The sequence below is a fragment of the Fundulus heteroclitus genome, unplaced genomic scaffold (assembly GCF_011125445.2).
Source record: "Fundulus heteroclitus isolate FHET01 unplaced genomic scaffold, MU-UCD_Fhet_4.1 scaffold_119, whole genome shotgun sequence".
Taxonomy (NCBI): Eukaryota; Metazoa; Chordata; class Actinopteri; order Cyprinodontiformes; family Fundulidae; genus Fundulus; species Fundulus heteroclitus.
The window spans coordinates 35,888-57,514 of record NW_023396531.1 but is presented as its reverse complement, the minus strand read 5'-3'; the positions used below and the strand labels follow the sequence as shown (position 1 = coordinate 57,514).

The 21,627-nt window shown below is 39.6% G+C and overlaps 1 protein-coding gene and 1 long non-coding RNA gene across 2 annotated transcripts; both read left to right on the top strand.

The window, feature by feature from the left end:
- The first annotated feature begins 7,774 nt into the window (after positions 1-7,774).
- LOC105922816 lies at positions 7,775-9,106 on the top strand. The gene is made up of 3 exons (XR_004928276.1): positions 7,775-7,963; positions 8,172-8,376; positions 8,450-9,106. It is a non-coding gene; the product is annotated as an uncharacterized LOC105922816 (long non-coding RNA).
- Positions 9,107-10,138: 1,032 nt separating this feature from the next.
- On the top strand, positions 10,139-13,883 carry LOC118558277. The gene is made up of 7 exons (XM_036128784.1): positions 10,139-10,383; positions 10,462-10,756; positions 11,043-11,308; positions 12,191-12,286; positions 13,238-13,323; positions 13,424-13,460; positions 13,589-13,883. The coding sequence occupies exons 3-7, from the start codon at positions 11,171-11,173 to the stop codon at positions 13,868-13,870; spliced, it is 639 nt and encodes a 212-aa protein (XP_035984677.1). The 5' UTR covers positions 10,139-10,383; positions 10,462-10,756; positions 11,043-11,170; the 3' UTR covers positions 13,871-13,883.
- The last annotated feature ends 7,744 nt before the right edge of the window (positions 13,884-21,627 follow it).

The following is a 21,627-nucleotide window of genomic DNA, read 5'->3' as shown; positions in this document are numbered from 1 at the left end:
GCTTTTAACTTTTTGCTCTCTCTCTTTTTCTTCATAGTAGGTACACCTGGTCTGGCGTTCTGTTAACTGTGACATCATCCAGAGAAGACGGCTCACCCGCTACTACCATCTAATGTAGAACAGATTACTAGATCAATGTGTGCTTCTGTGCTTTTTTGTCTCTCTTGTTGTGTCTCTGCTCTGTCTTCCGTAACCCCAGTCGGTCGAGGCAGATGACCGTTCATACTGAGCCCGGTTCTGCCGGAGGTTTTCCTTCCCGTTAATGGGGAGTTTTTCTTCCCACTGTCGCTTCATGCTTGCTCAGTATGAGGGATTGCACCAAAGCCATGTACAATGCAGATGACTCTTCCTGTGGCTCTACGCTTCCCCAGGAGTGAATGCTGCTTGTCGGGACTTTGATGCAATCAACTGGTTTCCTTATATAGGACATTTTTGACCAATCTGTATAATCTGACCCAATCTGTATAATAAGATTGAACTTGACTTTGTAAAGTGCCTTGAGATGACATGTTTCATGATTTGGCGCTATATAAATAAAATTGAATTGAATTGAATTGAACGTGCAACAGCGACTCGAGGTACGCTGATCGGCCGCATATGAAGGATGTTTTCTTCAAGACTGCCAAGGAGAAATGTGTGCGCTGGGTTCACCGGTGCGGTCAGCCTACACAACAGTTCAACCCGGAAAAAGTTACCAAATTCACGTACATATGTAGCAAGCATTTTGTCGGAGGAAAGGGCCCAACCGAAGAACATCCTGACCCAATTCCAGCGACATCAAGTAGTGAACAGGTAAGAGTATTTTGGTGGCCGACATATTAATAACGAAGCGCCTGCTACCATGATAGCATATGGGCTATCATGGTAGCAGGCGCTAACATGATAGCCTACTCAAAAACATTTCAAATAAGACAAACATTAAACACCGATTCCTGGACGGTGATTACAAACAAAACAAAAAAAACGGCCTACGACGCCATGACCGCCGCGCAGGAAAAAAAACCCAAAGCTTACCGTTCGATCAACTCGGCCCATTTTCCGGTCTTTTTAAGCCCTCGACACTCAAGCCATCGTTTGAGCTGAAGGTTAGTGTGTTCTTCGACAGTGCGACCAGTAATCCGTGCGCCTGGGACATCGTCTTGGGAAAGTTTAACGGCTGTAAAGTCGGTCATATTGCTGTTTCTGTTGCGCGTGTAATAGCTGGTTGCTACAGACGTTCTCTACCTGTATGCCCTACCAAAGCGGCAAAAGGGGCGTTGCTCTTGAGACGGTGACGTCACGTGCGCGGTACGCTATTGTATTTATTCATTTTTTAAAATTAATAATCAATACTTGCCGTCAAGAATCGATGCAGTAGATCGCGAAAATTAGAATCGCGATGCATCGTCATGACGATTATTTTGCACACCCCTAATATTAATCTAATATACACACAAATTATACACACATAAATCTCTCTGTCTTTCTTCCAACACCGATCTACAGACAACAGCACTTATCTACATAGGAGCAAAACTATATACAGACAAGTGAGAGCAAAGTTGCTCATAACAGCATTTAAAAAGGATATAATACAAACCGCAATCTGGGGAAAAAAAATCAACAAAAAAACTAATAACGCATCTCAGAATCAAATATATTACAAAATCATAGCAAAACCAAAAATACTGCATAATATTTTCCCCCCCCCCCCCCCCATAAATGATGTCTATCCAATAATTTAGGACCATTTTGTTTGTTTTTGGTTTGTAATGTACTTCTCTCTGCTTCCATCCCTGCTACCCATTAGCACATATTGTGTTTATGCCGGAAAAACTGTGACTGTAAAGCATGAGGATTATCTATCATAAAATTTTCCTTATGGAAGGTAATTCCCCAGGATCTGGTTCCTAGTGTCCTTTTATTTGCGACCCCATAAGTGGAGTAAATGTCGGGCTTCCTGGGACGGAGCTCCGGAAGTTTGCTTACTTTCAATACAAAATCGAAATTATTTATCAAGTTAGACAATCATTTAATTCAATCAATTGGTCCCATGTAGCCCCTAAAGGGGTGACGTTTTCAGTCAGTTGATTTATCTGGAAATCGGGTGAGAATTCACCGGAATCAGTGTCTGAAAACATAAAGTACATTTTTCTGAATTGACTTGTATTCTGTCTGAGTGCAGCTTGGTCTGACCTAAGGTGGCCGCTCTGTCGGCACGCCTCCCACCCAATAACGCGGCGTCTAGTATACATGTCTGTGGTTTCAGATTTATGCAGCTCATTGCAAAACGTGATTCAAACCCAATCTGCACAAAATAAGGAATTAAGTAAAGTAAATACACAGTCTTCAGATACTTCACATGTGAAGCAAGTTTGCTAAATAGCAAGCGATGCAGTTATCACCTACCACAACAACAATATTTAGGCAGCAAGCTAACTAACTTGCTAACTAATAAAATTAACATCCCGCTAGCGACTTAGCTACTCAGCAACAGACCACAATCATACAAAATTCGAAAAAACGGCAGTACAAACAATGACTAACACAGTGAAAGTATGAACATGCACACAGAGAGAGAGAGAGAGTAACCATTCCAATGTTACTTACAATCGCATCAGCAGAAACGCGCAGCAGGACCGAGCACTATTTGTGGCAGTGGCAGGTCATTCTGGCAGTTCCGGTGGCAAGTCGTGTTGCCACGGCGTATTACTGGCAGATGCCACTAGGCTGACAGTCTCCACTGGCATCTGCCACAACAGAGACAGGCTGCCAGTACAGGGTGCCAGTCTCTATTGGCAGCTGTCACAAGGCTGACAGGCTGCCAGAGCGCGCCTTACACCGTTTCGGGGGCTGTCAGCGCCGGTTTTCGGCAAAATAGTTTAGTTAACGTGACTCTACCTGGATTTTTGTTTTGAAATTATGATTTCATTATTTAATAAACTGTGTCAAACCTTTCATAAAGTCATATTTATTTGATGGAACGATGTAATTCATCTGAAAATTAGTGGCCATTGACAGGTGCCAGTACAGGGTGCCAGTCTCTATTGGCAGCTATCACAAGCCTGACAGGATGCCAGAGCGAGGCTTACACCATTTCGGGGGCTGTCAGCGCCGGTTTTCGGCAAAAACGTTTAGTTAACGTGACGCTACCTGGATTTTTGTTTTGAAATTATGATCAAATGTGGCTCCTATCTTTCCACAGAGTTAAAGGCAGCGCCCTATGGAAACTGCGTCAGGTGGGGTCCTTGGCAACAAGGCCTCAGTCAAATCGTTCCCCCTAAATGCTTGTGATGCATGTGATGGACGGTTGTACTGGAACTGTAATTTCCCTCTAGGGATTGTTTAAGTATTTCTGATCATGTTTCTGATACCATAGAAAATGATAAAGAAAAAAACCAGAAAATCCATGTTAACAGGTTGTATCACTAACATCATAATCATCATCATCAGAAATATCATCATTATCGTCACTTAGATCAGAAATATCATCACTCGGATAAAAAATATCAAAATGTTGGGCATGTTTCTCGGGGAAAACACCAGTATCTGCTTCAGCTTGACCAGTAAAGAAGCTAACTGATACTGCAGAGGTTAACAGACGTTTCACCAAAGGGATTAAGCAGCTTGACGAAATGACCAGCAGGGCAATGACCACTAAAACTGGAGTGAAGATATGAACCAAGATCGACTGCCATCCACTCCCCGTAAGCCACCCCCATCTGTCATAATCAGCTGGGGGGGAATCATCTTTAAACATGGTATTAAATAGGCTTAGACAACTTTATTGTAAGTTTGTATGTACAGAGTGCATACAGAACGAAATTTCGTCAGTATAATGGGACTGCAGGTGGAATAAGACAACATTACAATATAAGCTTTGATCAAATCTAACAATGCAGAAGAAAAACAGTGTGCAAGAACAGTGTGCAGAAGAATGTTCAGTTTATGTGCAAAAATAATGGCGCAAAAAGGCATTTGTATGGAAAAGTGTGGTGCAGTGCAAATATGTGCAAAAATTCAGTAAACGTTGGGTTGTGTACAATTTAGATGGATAATAAAGGCTCAGCAACGTTGGTAATGCCAAATAAGGATTCAATTCAATTAAATTTTATTTGATGGAACAATGTAATTCGTATGAAAATTAGTGGCCATTGACAGGTGCCAGTACAGGGTGAAAGTTTGGCTAAGAGAGAGAGAGGAAGGGGGGGTAATTTCGATTGCTTTATGAATGTAACAACAAGGTTATATGGCCTGCATGCTTGGCTCGAGACAGCCTCCAACCTGTCCTGGTCGGGAGGGTGGAGAAATCAGCTGCTGCTGCTGCCTCTAGTCTTGTAACGCATGCCTGCAAATCTTCATCATCCACCAAAGTTCTACTGTAACATTACCATGGCTGTTCGTCTCGTCATTTACTCTTGACCTTCTCTGTTGATTGTTCGGGCCTAAATATGACTAAATGCCTTCTTAACGTTTATGCTGCTACACGTTCTCATTAATTTCTTGGTTAGTTAGCAGGTGCTCTCTCAGGTAAATATCTAGATCCAGTAGGTTAGATTATTGCTTTTGCGCCATCTAGTGTCTGAACTCGGGAGTGGGTATTAGTTTACTTTAACCGCTTTCGAGAAGAAAACGTATTAATACGTATTAATAGTCTGTACAATAAGGACACAAGACATGTATTTATATTAGGGCTGTCAAACGATATTTTTTTTTAAATTTCGATTAATTGCATAATGTTGATAGTTAATTCAAGATTAATTGCAAATTAATTATATATTTTATCCTTTTAAATCTGAACGCGTAATAGCCTGTTTGGGCATTTTAATATGCAATTTTGGAATAAATTACACTAGTAAAATACATGCTTGTACAAAAAATATTTTTATTTTGTTATTTTTCAAGCACTTTCATCCTAGTGCCAAATGTTAAACTCCGGGCTATGGCTAAATGACTAATAATGACGCCCTGCTGTTTACACAATGTGTAAATAAATTAGTAAATAAATTCCTGTTTTCATGCCGATATATTTTTTGCCTACGTATACATGTCTGTGGTATCAACAGTAAATGGTTGCCAGATATGCGGTAACTCTGACCATATTTTAAAGTTTCATCAAAATACACTAAGCATAGTAATTGGTTTGTTATGCCTGATAACCCAAGGCAGGTAAGTGGTTTTAACAGCCAAACCATATATTTACAGGTTTTAGTGGCCAAGAACAACTACAAGCAACTTAGCCAGTAATAGTTAACTAAGTCAAACAATTTATTTTCTTCAGAAAAAGGAAGTTACCAGATGATTTTACTCCATGTTGATTGAGTAAGATATTATTGCTCAGCTTAAAATATTACCAATACATTAATCCTTATAAATGTTGTTTTTCTTTTACGTATTTGACAGAAGATACTTTTTGATACATCCTCCTACGATTTTTCATAACTTGCCCTAATCCTGATCTGGCAACCCAGCCGGTCCCCCTGCGCTATGAAGGTATGGGATCGTAACAGCGTTGTTATCCTACTGTCGGCCAAGTAAACGGGAATCATTCTCCTTTCGATACGGATACCTTGGTATGTATCTTTATGGTCTATTGTAACAGTTTGCCTTATGTTGTCATGTTATAATACGTGAGTTTTACGATGCAGTGTACAAAAGTCATCCAATGGCTGCCAGCACCGCCATAGGCAGACGCTAGTGTGTATTTCTTTTTTAAATAAATATATGATCTGGTATTGCTCTTTAATTGTATTTAAATGTTGTTGTTTAAAATGCAATGTATATTTATGTTTTTGCGTTTACGCTAGTGTTATAGATAGGATTATTGCATTTATTGTTTTCGGGGTTAATAGTGCTTTGGTATGCAAGCCGTGGCTTCGAACATTTAAATCAAGCGCCACTGCAAGACGGAAGGTTGGATTTGGGGATATTATGCCCAAGACATGTGAAAAGAACCGAGTCATTTGTGAAGGCAACGTTATGTATAGTTAGTATTTAGCCAAGCACAAAGTATGTATCTGCTCTTAAATTAAATTGCAAGATTTAGTGTATGTCAATTAGTGTTTATTCGACGCAATAACGCGTCTTTTAGTAGTAAAGCGTAGTGGTCCGACACATCAGTTATACATCATTAGGTCTGTCACATTTTTGTTAACTTTATTTTTTCTTTATGATATGCATAGGTTCTTTATGAGTTTGTCTGTCTCCTACTGACTTTGGAAAATGTACGGTAAGATGTGTTATATATCAAACGTATGGAATGGATTTGTGTAAGTAATTGGAATAATTAACATTAATGAACACTACAAACACTAATGTATTTATGAGTATTAATGTCCGATTTGTGCAACTTTGTTATTTCATCTTTTATTGTGAATTATCTTTTTTTTCACCATAGGTTCACGTCATACATTTTGTGATGTTGAATCATTTTTGAGCTGTGCTGCCTCTCAGTGCCCCTTCTGTGACCAAAAACAGCTTGGAAACTGTGCTCATCTTAAAAGAAAGCACCTGAGGGAAGCAATATATTTTTCTTCCAACAATAAAGGTATAATTGAAACTGAATGTTTATTAATATGTGAATTTCACAGTTGCCATTTGTGGTATGTAATGGATTTTACTCCTGTATGTGTTTTTGTAGAGAAATTTGTTGTCGCCTGCTTCTGCAATGATGGTAAAGGCTTGTTGCTGAGCTAACAAGCCTTTACCTGCAGCAGCAAGAGTAGCTTGGCTTGTGGTTGTGTTTTCGTCGTCGCTCGTAACAGAGCGACGACGAAGCATGTTGACGAGTACGTCATATGCTTCGTTGATCTGATTGGTTTATTTGGCCCGTCTATCACCAACATAGGCCAATCAGCTAACCAGTATTTTCGCCCCTTCCCAAAATTACTTCAACGGAAGGTTTCCAGATGGATATGCGGAGCAAATCTATCTGGCGGCGTCAGGTTACTGTCCAGGGCCCACTTACCCAGAACTCAGTCCCTCCAAAGTAGTGACCACACAAGCAACGTTGTATGGAATTACATATGTCAAGAAAAGTGAGCCTCTAGAAATCATACCAAGTTTATTGGATACATGTTTTTTTTTTCTTTCTTTGAGATTATGTTGTCATTGCAAAGATTTGTATATGTATGTATATAGGTATTCAGCTATGCTTAATATTGCCAGAACACTAACACAACATATATATTGTAGGTATATCGGTTGCTGAAAAAGAATGCCCAAGATGTGGTAATATTGTGAGATTCCAAGAATATCGTTCTGGTTTCCACAATTTCAACAACAATGTCCTGCTTACGCTGCCATCGTGTGAGCTTCTGCTGTCAGGGTTGGTGGTAAGGCAACTCCAGATATTCTGTTAGATTAGTAGATAAAAAATGTTTTTGAATGTGTTCAAACTTAAAGTGATTTGTGTAAATTTTCTTGGTTCACTTCCAGAACAAGACAACCAGTGGATGGATGCTGGAGATGTTAGCCCTCTTCAATGACAACCGCTACCATCATCAAACAGTTAGAAAAGCCTTTCATCATTTTTTGTCACTGACAGACTTCGACTTTGACTTCTCATGTTATCAGTGTGGACACCACCCATCTGTGATAATAGCTGATGCCAACTGGAAACAGGCCTTTGATATACCACGTAAGACATTTGGTTTGGAATCTGTAATTAATACATGAAAAATCTTTAAATGCACTGATGTGAAACATGCAAATATTTGACTAGATTAAGGACTTCTTGTTATCAAAGACAGGAACCCTATTGTGATATTTGTTTTGAATTTTTAGCATTAATTGTACCCTCACTTGTGTAGTTTTGATGTTTATTTGTTAGATTTCCATGTGTTATGAGTGACATCTTTGTTTGCAGTTGGGACCTGTCAAAGACCGGATCCAGATACCATATCTGACGAAGATCTTGAAATTGACATAGTTAAGGCATGGTCAGATTTAGACAAATCCGTTGTAGCAGAAGGCCTCATATCAGGTATGTTTTTTTTTTTTGTTGTGTATAATGTCACCATAGTGTAGTATCAGATTCATCACAGATTTTATTTGAACAAAGGTCATGCTTTAGAAAAAGTTAGATTAACCATTTTTACATTTAATTTACACATAAAATTTCCATTTGGGATCAATAAAGCATTTTATAATACATTTGAATAGAAATTTACTGGTACACATTTTACTTGAAGGAACAACTGTGGCTAACCCATACTCCACATCCACTCATCACTCAACTTTGGCACCCTGGATGGGGCACCACACTCGAGTGGGAAATATTCTTCCCAAAACAGAAGTGAAAAAGGTCGATTGCAGATTTGTTAAACAGACTCCAGGAACTGTTAAACTTTAAGGACATATACCCAAAGCTTTTTCTAAAGCTTCAAAAAGCTGGTGGTGAGTTTTTTTTATTGATGTTTGTTATTAATATAAAGAAAATTTTCTGATAACATATCTCTTTAATTTGTAGGTGGTGTTCTTCACTTCTCTTGTATGCATGGTGTTGTGTACTATGTTAACATACTGTTTTGGATGGAGTCTGCAAGAGATCACGGCGATGGGCTGTTGAGCTTCAAGTATCTGCCTACCTGCTACATTTCTGATATAGCAGGACAGGTTGCTCGCCACACCAACAACCGGACCAAACAGCGTTTTTTCCAACCACATGATCGAAGACTTTGTTGTCCAACACCAGAAAATGTAGAGAAAGCGGCCCAGAAGGAGTTAAACATTCAGTTGGAGTGGGTAAATAAGCTGAGGTCTCCATTGCCACAGCATACAAGCAACAGTGTTGATCGAATGACAGCACAACATCCAATCACAGGGACATGTGAAAGATACTCTCTGTACGATCGATTTCACCAAAAAAATCAGAAAAGACCAGAAGAGAAGCTGAGAGGTCTCAACATTTGCCCTGACCTTAGAAAAGAGGTCATCTCTGCTGTTGCAGAACAGTTCAATCGAGAGCTTGCTTCTGTTAGATACTCGCTGTGCCAAATGACAGAAACCCATTTTAAACAGACTTTGAGGGTCTTGATTCATCTGCATAATGACAAGATAAACAGCCACTTTAAAAAAGAAATGGAGGAGATGTGCAATGCCCAGCTGTCCGTTGGACTTCATGGGATGCTGGGACTTCTCCTCCTGGTAAGTTTGATTTGCAACAATATTTAACCTCAACATTTTTTTCCGTTTCTCATAGGCTCCTACTGCACAGTAAACTGTGGTCCCTGCTATTTTGCAGTACAACTTTAAACTTAATAAACAAAAGAAATAATAGGTTAAAACATCAAATTTATCTTTTGGGTTTTTTTCAGAGTGGATGAAAACCACCATATCTCCACATTATACCCCAAACAACAACCCTGACAGCAATGTAACATTCAGCTTTGTGGTCCAACGTTACACTGTTGATGATAAAAGCAAGGTATATAACTGTCTTACTTTTGTTGTTTTGTCTTGTTAATACAATCTAACATGTCTGTCGTAATCCATGTAACAAGGAAAAACTCAAGACTTTGTTGTCTGGACATCGGGATGAAAACCAAGCCTTGGCACATGCTACGAGACAGTTTCCTGTGTCAATAAAAGACATAGCAAGTGTGTGCCCCCGAGAACTGTTGGAAGAGGTGTCTTTGGTTATGCCATGGTTGACAGATGATGTAAGTGTCGCTTAATTTTTCTTTTGATATCATAACAACTCCCTGGGTTTAATCTTTAATAAAAGATGTATAATATTTTTGATTTTAGGCTGTTAACTATCGAGTAGCACAACTCGTCCAAGAAAGTATGGTATGTATAAAATGTATTTGTAAGGTTTATAAAATATACACATATGTAATATGTGTATAGAACATGCATTGTTTATACTTTTGCAGTGTACTTCCTTGGGTACATTTGATTTCGTCCTATGGCAAAAAGTGGAACTGTCAAAGACCAACTTCTCAAGCACATACCAGCAAGTGTTTTTATTTAATTTTAGCACAGATAACGCTTTAAACTTAAATTTGTAAAGTACAATAATTTCTCAAACTGAAATATTTCTTACAGCTGTCAGGAAAAATATTCCTTCCGAGGATTGTGGGTCATTCCTCTCCTAAGACAGGGAATCACTTCATTCTTTGGGTGAGCAACAAGAAAGTGGTGTAATTTGTGTTATTCATAATTTTAGTAATGACATGTTAGAACAAAGACTGTTTGTTCTACAATTACATAATTACAATTACATAACATAACTGCAATAATTGCAAGCCAACTTTGCTAATATAGTGTCAAATCTCAAAACCTGTGGATTACAGTATGCTCTTCCTTTTAGGTTTTTGACTTCACTTTAAAAGAGATTCGGATATATGACTCCCTATCAGCACACAAGACTATTAGCGATGATGACATGGCTCTCCTCAGGTACAGGATCACATATGCACATATTTCATGTGTAACTTAATGAAACGATATGATTAAGTATAACTTTTTGTTTTGCAGAAATGTCTTCAGATCCTCTGGTGGCCTTCAAGTTTGGACAGTAACATATCCTCCACAATGGAAGCAGCAAGACTCTTTTTATGTTACTGTTTGTAATATCTTATGTCTGTGGTTTAAACTGCATTTAATCTATTCTGTCTGTTTCATTTCTCAGACTTTTCCACGAACATATAAGAAAATACCAGTGGGTTCAATGCACAACCTGTAAAAACTGGCTACATTTTCAGTGTGCTGGTCTGCCAGAAGACTGGAATGAAAAGGACTTATTTTGTGGATGCAGTTTAAACCCTGATATGTAAGAATTGATTAAGAATTATTGAATTTCAAAACAATGGTTAGAACAAACTTTAATTACTGTAGTTGTTCCTGTGAGTGTGTGCTTTAATGACTGAGTGCAGCGTAAAGCCTTTTGGTGTCCTATGGTCTACATGGATTTTAATAAAAATGCAAGAAATATGCTTTTAGGAAATTGACAATAATGTGATTGTTAGGACATTATATGGAGAGAAAAATGCAAGAAAGTGAAGGAAGCTTAATTCTGCTTAATATCTAAGCAACGTTTTATTTTTTTTCTTTAATAGCGACAACATTCAAAGCAGAACATATTCTTACAGATTCTGAGATTAAGGTGATGACATTCATTATTATGTAGAAGACAATCATATTTTTCAGGAAATTAAATAAAATTGTGAATTTAACTTAATCTAAAATGTTGCAGGACCTGAAAAAGAAGTTGCAGACTGGTGACATTCTGTCAAACAGAATGTACCTGTGGAAACACAAAGGCTTTGATCCAGACCTTAAAAGGTTATACAGTGAGCATGTCACCACTTTTGATGACATGATGGTACGTTGTCATTGGTTTATGTAATTCAATTCAAAACCATGTCAAAATACAAAACTAGATGAGCTACGGTTAGTGCTGTATTCTTAAAGAATGCTCCAGGGAATCGTGATGTATGTCCTGTTTGAGATTCTATAGTGTCATGATAGAATAGAACGACTCAGAATCAGGGCAACCATGGAGACAAAACAGTTTAGTTGAATCTGGTTTATTGATCTGGTTATTGTTTAGAGTGCAGGGTCTCAGGTGTTGGTGGTGTCCGGTTTGACAGTCTTCTGGTTGAGTCGGAGGCTTGCCAAGGACCAGGAGGGGTGATGTCCTGGGTCCGGGTGAAAATCCTGAGATGCTCTCTTGTGCAGATGGCTTGGGAGGGTGGACAGGCAGGTGAGCTCTAGGAGGAGGACTTGCACTGGCAGACGATCAGGGAACATTCAGTTGCCCTAGGGTTCCAGGCTTGAGGTTTCTGTGGTGAAGGCGAAAGGTTCTGAGGGAAAGACAACAGAGACACAAATGTTAGGTCTTGCTTGCAGAGAACTCGGAACAAGGTAAGTTCGGTCATGTACCACGCTGGAAGCGAGAAAGAACTGACGCCCTCCTCCTGGCCTCTGCTCCTTAAGAAGGGCTCTAATTAGCTGTGATGAGAAGCACCTGCCCGTCACACCCTGCAGAGAAGAGAGAGAGAGAGAAAACCCGGGCCTGCACCCAGGCCTGGAGTGTGACACTATAGTATTGTCTTCCTATCTTTTTGAATTATTTGTTGTATTTTTTAATGCTGTAGGTTGTCATCCTAGTTACAGAAAAACTTTAAGAAGCATCCAATCAATTTTAAGTCTTGTCAATTACAATTAACAACACTCAGGATAACTGCCTCCCTTGTGGTTACAGACAGAGGTTCTCATCACACGGCTTGAAAACATTCTGTATGTCCCTGGCAGTGGAGATGTTGACCAACACATGGTCACAGAGGTGATTCTGCCTGAGGTGAGCTTCAGTCGCTAAAACTGAGAAAGAAAAAGCAATTACTAATGGCATAGGTTTGTAAGTGTAAATGGGCTTGGTGACAAAAACACTTTTATATGTCCATCTGTGCTGGTGAAGATTATCAGTCATCCAGGTCATCGACTCCCCTTTACAAAGGCTTTCAGTTTAATTTGCATGTTATCGAAGCCATAAAAAGGCATTTTTGTCCACTAGTATAGAACCTTGGAACTTTTTTGGAAAGAATATGTCCATCTGTATTTTTATTGTACCAAAAACTATCAAGGATGAGAGATGTTCAGAAAGCGTTAAAGAAGGATTTTATAATGTGAAATGGGTAACATTTGAGTTTTACATCGGGGTTTGATTCTTTATGTACTCATCTGAACATTAACTGAACACAAAATGACCAGCAGACAGACAACAAATGCTAATTTGATTGAGATGGAGAAAACTGAACAGATCATACAATGGAGTAATAACACAACAAAGCAGAAAACATTACCAAAAATAACCTGGCACAAAAAATTTAAAATTTCAGTGACAGCAACAACTTGAATAACAACTGAACTTGAACAATGTCTCCCTCTTGAGTCCTTCTGTAAAACTAGGTACCAATTTTACAATGGCTTCCAACACCTCCAGGTGATTCTGGTCTACATAACCAAAACAAACTTTAAAAACAAAACAAATCTAAATAGACAATTGACAAATATTACAGTGGACACCCATAAAAAAATATTTGTCCTGATGCAATGCCCTTAACTTAAATTATGTTTCATCTGTAAATGGTCTTAGGGAATAATAACAAATACTAAAATTGTGTGATAATAAGAGTAACCATTATAAAAAACAAACAAACTAAATTTCAACATGGAAATGTGACAGTGTTGTACAACATGGAAATGTGACAGTGTTGTACAACTGGTGTACATGATTTGGATTTTTTTTTAGGTTGTCATCCAGTGGCTGCAAAATAACAACCTTTGCCGCTACCAAGCAGAGGTGATGCTCATAAATACCGTGAAGAAAAATGAGGGGTAAATAACAATTGTGTGTGCACAACTACATATACTGAAGTCATTAAAGGATACAGTACTGGCTCACCCCCCTCCTCTCTTTTTGTTCATTTATTTCCAGACTTTTGGAAGCCCAGGAAGAAGAAGCCACAGAAAAGGTTAACAGAAAAGGGTTAAACTACATAGCTATTTGAATGTAATCTGTTTTTGTCAAATGTAAAAGGAAATATGATCCCTTGATGTAGGCTAAATTAGCAATCTGTAACTAATCTATCATTTTCTGCAGGGAAGCCCGTTCATTCTCGATAGTAAGGCTGCAGCAGACTGGTGCAGAGAACAACAATTTAGTGGAAGAATAACACTTCCTGTTGTTCTGGTTATGGACAAGCTAGAACAAGCAGAAGCTCTCGAAGCCCTCAAGACCTGGGATGAAGACTATAATGAATATTCTCCAGCGGAGCATTTTACTTTTGTTTTTGAAAAGGAGGAGGACTATGAAAAGTTCTGTTTGTACATTGTAGATGTAAAAAAACTAAAAGTTTATGCAAGATTTGAAGAACTTCAGTAAATAAAGACTTTTACAAGTAACCATATATCTTCATTGCTGCAGCCTATCTGGATTTTAGATAGATTTAAGGAGAAACACATACTAATCAGCATAGAATTTGGGTACAACTACTACGACCTGACCTCATTTTCACCCTCCAGTATTCTGTGGAACGATGTCAACTCACAGTGTTCTCTGACACCCTCATGGCCAGGTGCTTTCAGAATGACTATGTATGTCATACAAACTATTCTGTGTAACACATCAGCAGTGTGTGGAATGCCTCTTTCCTTACAGCATATTAAATACATTGAAAACACTATTTACGCCATTGCTTCCAAAGTAAATGCAGTCACATCATTAAAGGTTTTACACATGTTAATAAGCAATATCATGGTTTGAAAAGAGTACTTCACTGAAAAGTGGCCAGAGATACCTAGTGGCACCTGCCACTAGGTGGCCAGGGGCAGCCTAGTGTTAGGTTCCAGGACAGGAGAGACTGGCACCCTGTACTGGCACCTGTCAATGGCCACTAATTTTCAGACAAATTACATCGTTCCATCAAATAAATATGACTATGAAAGGTTTGACACAGTTTATTAAACAATGAGATCATAATTTCAAAACAAAAATCCAGGTAGCGTCACGTTAACTAAACTTTTTGCCGAAAACCGGCGCCGACAGCCCCCGAAACGGTGTAAGCCACGCCCTGGCAGCCTGTCAGCCTTGTGACAGCTGCCAATAGAGACTGGCACCCTGTACTGGCACCTGTCAATGGCCACTAATTTTCATACGAATTACATCATTCCATCAAATAAATATGACTTTATGAAAGGTTTGACACAGTTAATTAAATAATGAGATCATAATTTCAAAACAAAAATCCAGGTAGAGTCATGTTAAACAAACTTTTTTGCTGAAAACCGGCGCCGACAGCCCCCGAAATGGTGTAAGCCGCGCTCTGGCAGCCTGTCAGCCTTGTGACAGAGACTGACACCCTGTACTGGCACCTGTCAATGGCCACTAATTTTCAGACGGATTACATCGTTCCATCAAATAAATATGACTTTATGAAAGGTTTGACACAGTTTAATAAATAATGAGATCATAATTTAAAAACAAAAATCCAGGTAGAATCATGTTAACTAAACTTTTTTGCCGAAAACCGGCGCCGACAGCCCCCGAAACGGTGTAAGGCCCACTCTGGCAGCCTGTCAGCCTTGTGACAGCTGCCAATAGAGACTGGCACCCTGTACTGGCACCTGTCAATGGCCACTAATTTTCAGACGAATTACATCGGTCCATCAAATAAATATGACTTTATGAAAGGTTTGACACAGTTTATTAAACAATGAGATCATAATTTCAAAACAAAAATCCAGGTAGCGTCGTGTTAACTAAACTTTTTTGCCGAAAACCGGCGCCGACAGCCCCCGAAACGGTGTAAGCCGCGCTCTGGCAGCCTGTCAGCCTTGTGGCAGCTGCCAATAGAGACTGGCACCCTGTACTGGCAGCCTGTCTCTGTTGTGGCAGATGCCAGTGGAGACTGTCAGCCTAGTGGCATCTGCCAGTAATACGCCGTGGCAGCCCGACTTGCCACCGGAACTGCCAGAATGACCTGCCACTGCCACAAATTGCGCTTGCTGTCTCTCGAAACGCGAGGTCCGCATCAACCTTGCAGCCTTCTTTCTCTTTTAGCTCTCGCCATTCGGAAAAAGCTTGCCCGATGTTCACCCGTGTACGACTCCTCTCTCTGTCCAGAGCCCTTTTCCTCTTTCTTGCCTGCTCCAACATGGGCTTTTGCTGTTTTGACGCTGGTTCCGCCATGATAACTGCACAGATATCGCCACTGCGCTAGCAATGAGCATGCCTTTCACTGGGGGCGTGTAGCAGTTCTCGCCGTAAAGCAAGACCGACTCTCACGATCTTGCACGAAATTCTGAGCCTGTGGGTGTGGGCCGAGGGCTCCTGCAATTGCAAGTATTTCCCCCACAGACCACCAGGGCGGCCGAGAAAACCTTTGTTCAACCTGAAATGACTCATTTAATCATCCAAAACGGTATGGAACACATTAATTAACTGAAAAATGTTGCATAGTATGCCTTTAAAAATCCCTACAGGCAACCTGGTTGACAGAGTTAACTGACACTGATTTGATGACCAAGTATACACAATACAATTTAAATCATTGCATGTTGCATTGTATTATTTTATATTTTCATTTGAATTAAACATTTATTTGATTTTTTTTTAGATACAGTCTATAAATAATGTGAATGAGGATTCTTGTAGACTGGCTTTTTTATTTATTTTTTTACACATTTTTTGCTGCCATGTCCTTTCAAACGACGCTCAGAACAAAGACGCAGAGCGCAACCCACCCAACCATAAAGGCGTCTGCCCAACCCATCCATCAGTGGTGCGCTCCCATCAGCACCTAGCGCTCACAAAGCGAGACTGTGGTACACCATCACACCAGAGTTGCAAAATGGTTAAAAATTAACCATTATTAACCGTTATTTTGTTTACAGTTCAGCTTGGATTTTATTTACTGTGCACTGCACAGCATAGCTTTGCGCGAATGCACACGCTTGCAGCTTAGAGGGAACAGAAACAGTTTGGCGCGTCAGTCAGTTCGAAACAGTTCCTGTATCGGTCACGTGACTTTCCTGTGTCGATACGCGCATCGACACGGGTTTTGCTCTATGAGGTCGACACATGCGCCGAAGCACCGTGTTGCCGGACCCATCACTAGTTAGAATATAATGTTATGAAAATCTAAACTAACCGGTTGCCTGTGCTACCTTATCTATTAAAGCTTATTGTAATGTATTTTATTGATTTATTCTTTGATTGAGTAACTTAGGCAAGGTTAATAGGGTTAGTCATCTTCAGTTTGTGTGCTTGGTTTGAATGAGTCCATGGACACGTAGCAAAACAAAAAGAGTCCGTCCCGATCACAGGGCTCCTTTCCATTTGGCATGAGTCTGTAGCATACGCATGAGTCCATGGACGTGTCCAGGCGGCCAGGGATCAGCCCTTCGAATGGCTGCTGTCTGATGTCATCCATCTATACATCGTTCCCACAATCCACCTTTTCAAAATAGACACAACACAACACACAAACAAAAAGATTACAATCAGTGTTATCACCAAAATTATTCCTGTTTTGGCGGCCAAGGCACCCCATTCCCCAAAAATTTCTTCCAGACTTTTCCACGACCAGTTGTTTCAACCAGCATTCTGTTTTACTTCTTCTTTAAGTTTCATAAGTTTAACCATTACTGCCCTAAACAAACCTTTAGGAGCTGTGTTCATGGGAATATATGTACAGCACTGATTACCAAACATGTGACAAACACCTCCCTTATTTGCTAAAAGCCAATCTAAAGCTTGTCTGTTTTGTCTTACCATTCTACTTGTTTCATGTAATGATCTCCCAGTGCCATAAATTGTTCAACTGTGAAATTTATCATCCTTTGCTGATTATAGTAAATGCAATTTATCCATTTAACATTTATCCATTCAACATTGACCAATAAGATTTAAATAAACTCCTTCATTAAATCCGTAATCTCCTAGACTCCGACGAGACCTAGCTTTACCTATTTCAATTTGAGCTAATTTTTTTACCCCTTCATACACTAAAGTTATCGGTACTTTCATTCGTACTAATGCACAGAGCCCTACCCACTTAAGAGGTAAGGTGTTCATTAGCATGTCATCACCACACATCCAGTAACTGTCTGCCACTGGATACGTCTGATCTCCTAAAAAGAAAAGTTTGGGAATAGTCATAGTTATATTTTTACAGTCCTCTTCTATAAAATCTGGGTTTTCAAACCAAACAGGCTTTGTAGCAAACTCTGGTGTTACATTTGCATGCTTAAACCAAGATAACACCCAGGTTACATTACATTTTACAGTGGTGTTTCCTACATTAATTCCTCCATTGTCCTCAAAACCTCCACTGACAAAACATTCATAGTCTGCATCATAATCTATTTCATAATCGGTGGGTGGAACATTATCTGTAGTACTAATGTTAAATTCTGCACACAATGATTTCTAATTTATACACTTTCCATTTTTCTAAGTATTGATGAGAGTTTCTTGAACCATATAAAAGTCTACAACTCAAACCACACAGGTAATTTAAAAAAATGACACTGCGTCCTCTCTTGAAGTGAACTCACCATTCCTACATTTTACACGTTGTGCAAATGCACATTCTTTTGACTTGTATTTTTCTGGGATAACCATAGGTACTGCTCCCGGTGCAACAGTACAGATTAAGCAATCGTTTTTAGTTAATTCTCTTGTCGTGTACCATGCCAAACTGTACCATGTATTACATATGGCTCTTTGCCATTAAGGATCACCCCTTGGTCTGGGTTCATGCCATTTAATATCTTTTAATTTATTTATTGCTCTTGGTGTAGCTACTTTTGGATGCTGTTTTTCATAAAATGTATCTAAACCTTCAGAGACATCCTCACATCCTTACTTTTCAGAGCATCCATACTGTTTTGGATCAGGTTCTGTGAATTCTAATATTAAGTTGTTGTCCTGGTTTGATGTTACCTCAATTGGAGAAGGTACTGTTGTAATTAATCTTACTAGTGAGGGTTTAGTAGTTTTTAAAACTTCCTTTGTGGATTTAATTGTATTTGAGACTACTGCTATTTTGGGTTTAACTGTATTTGACACTGCTGTCCGCGGATTTGTTTCAGTTGTGACGGTTGTTGGAGGTTCAGTTATGCTATTTTCAGGTCAAATCACCGTAGGTTTTGCGTTTTCTAAATTGCTATCAACCTCTGTAGGTTGCACTTTCTTTTTACTTGTATTTACCTTTGTAGTTTTACCATTATTGGTCGAAATTTGTACTGTGCTAGTTAAGATTTTAGATGCTGATGTGACTGTTGATGTCTTAACCGTTAAGGTTGTCGGTTTATTTGGTCCTGATTTGGTGACTGAAGTAGGTAAAATCACATGGACGGTCATTTTCTTCAATTCTACTGTAATTCTAGTAGCCATAGTTGTTGGGGGAAAACAATTTACTTCTTCTGGTAAAGCCTCTTTTTCTGGTAAGTTCCAAACACATTGTTGAATCTACTTTTCCACTTGATGTGATGTCTTCAAATTTCAACTCGTATGTTTTGTCAATCCGGAAAGCTATTACATCTGCTTCAATAATCTGACTGATTCCAAACAGTCATTTTACAATTAATGTTTTCTTGATTTTGACTTGATAATTGATGGCTTACATTAGCATGCGAATTACGCATCCTTCGTTTGTCACCTTTTTGCAGTAATCTAGAGATAATCCCGTTTCTTTCAACCAAGTCATATTTATCACTATCTGGCTCCACATGTATCCCAATACGATCATTAAACATTTGAACTGTAGCAGTTAACTCCTTGTTTCCTATTTGTTCTAAATCACCATTTCCTGATACCACATTGGGGTTTTCTAAATTCTTCATTGTTAAGTCATATTTGTAATTGTCCTCGGGATCCCTGTGGGATTCTAATTTTATTTCTACCTCAAAACCATCATCCTTTATGTACAGAATAAGTGAGCACTGGTTTATCCCATACTCTTTATATTCTTGTTTGACACTTTTTCCGCACAATTTTCGATCATTGTAATAAATGTTCACCTCGAACTATGTATCTAATTTTGTACGAAATTCTGTATCGGTTACCGTTGCTTTCCATTTGAATTCAGCATGGGTCTCTCTTTTCTTACGCATCCTTTTTGTTTTTACTCTTAATTGTTCTCTAAGGCCTAGATGAGTCATTAACTTTAGTTCAGCTGGCAAAAACACTGGTGTGTACTTGTTCAAACCCATTAATGTTGTGTTGTACTTATCTTGTTCTACAAGGGTAGATTTTCCTTTCTAGACTGAAGTCCCACATTTCATGGTTGGATGTTGATCGTCTCGACCCACACTACTCGTTGCTCTCTCCATTCGTGGTTGAGCTGATGCTCGCTGATGCTCGCTGATGCTCGCTGATGCTCGCTGATGCTCGCTGATGCTGTGGTGCCGGCTGCAGGCTGTGAGAGTTCATCTCTGGCCTCGCTGTTGTTAGGTTCACTACTTCTGCCAACATCCACAGGTGAAATGTCATCAAATCGTCTGTTCACACTTTTTTTCCAATGTCTGGCTTTGCACTGTCTCGGTTTGCAATGTCTCTGGTGTGTACTTTAGTACAATGGGTTAAATGATACCACGTATCACTCCCCTTTACTTGGACGGCGGTTGCGGTCGCTCATTTGACCTTAAAGGGTCCATCCCATCTCGAGCCGTTACATTTTCGTCTGAACACTTCACGTACACCAGGTCTCCTGGTTCGACTGGTCTCTTCACCACCGACTCTGAACAGGAACTTCTGGCTTTTTCCTGCACATAGATAGCTCTGTGGATAGCAGTTAGTTGATCCATATATGCTTTCAACTCTGTTTGTAGCTGTTCAAGCGTCGGGCCTTTGAATGGAAGCCTCCATTCAGGCACTGGCATTGTTCTGCCTGTTAGCATTTCATGCGGGGTTAAATGTGTGCTTCGGTGCAACTGCATGCGGTAGCTCATTAGCGCAAGCGGCAAAGCATTAGTCCAGTTTAGTTTAGTAGAAGCACAGATTTTATTCAGCTTAGCTTTCAAAGTTCCATTGATCCTCTCTACAATACCCTGACTCTGTGGGTGGTAGACTGCACAAAGCGTTGTTTAATTTCAAGCTTTAACAAAACACATTTCAACACCTTTTGGATAAAAATGCTGAACCATTATCTGAACTGATTTCTGATGGGATGCCAAATCTCGGAATCCCCTCTCTTGTCAGAAACTTAATCACTGTATCTGCTCCCAATGTCTATGATGGGACTGCTTCAACCCATCGGCTGAACCGATCGATCACAACCAACATGTATCTTTTCCCTTGCACTGGCTTTATCATGTCAACATAATCTATCACAAGATGTTTAATCGGTGATTGTATGCCTCTACAACATTGTTTTCTGCACATATTTCACATTGGCTCAAGATTTCATCCACCATTGCTTGCATATAAGGTGACCAATAACCTTGCATTTTCAACTTCTCCATCACTTTACCTCCACCACAGTGATCCAAACCATGGGCTTCTAAGGACAACATTGTCAGCAATGCTACTGGTGCAACTAAATGTCCCCTTTGTGATCTCCAACCACTTTCACTCATTTTCGCACCTCTCTGCGCCCAGAGAGCGTGCTCAGTCGCACCTGCCTCCTGCTGCATCAGAATGATGTCTTCTGGTGTCACCATTGGTTCCAAGGTGACCACTGGTTCCAAGATAGCCATCTGGCACTTAGATACTAGTTTTGCTGCCTTATCTGCGGCATTGTTCCCCATAATGATTAAATCATTACCTAAACGATGGGCGTTGCATTTAGTTATTGCCAGCCTTGATGGCAGCATCATTGATGTAATCAGTTCTTTTAACTGTTCTTGATGTAGTACTGGACTGCCGTCTGCTCTTTGGAAACCTCTTTGTTTCCAAACAGCAGCAAACAGATAACACCCCATGGGCATAAGCCGAGTCTGTGTATATGTTTGCTACATTTCCTTTTGCTAGTTTGCACGCTTCTGTCAATGCTTTTAGTTCTGCCTTTTGAGCTGAGCACGGTTGCTCACATTTTTCTGCTTTGACTGTTACAAAATTGTCTCCTACTTGTTCTACAATGGCATAACCTGTGTGTTTCCAGGATGATCTCTGAAACATGACCCGTCAACAAAATA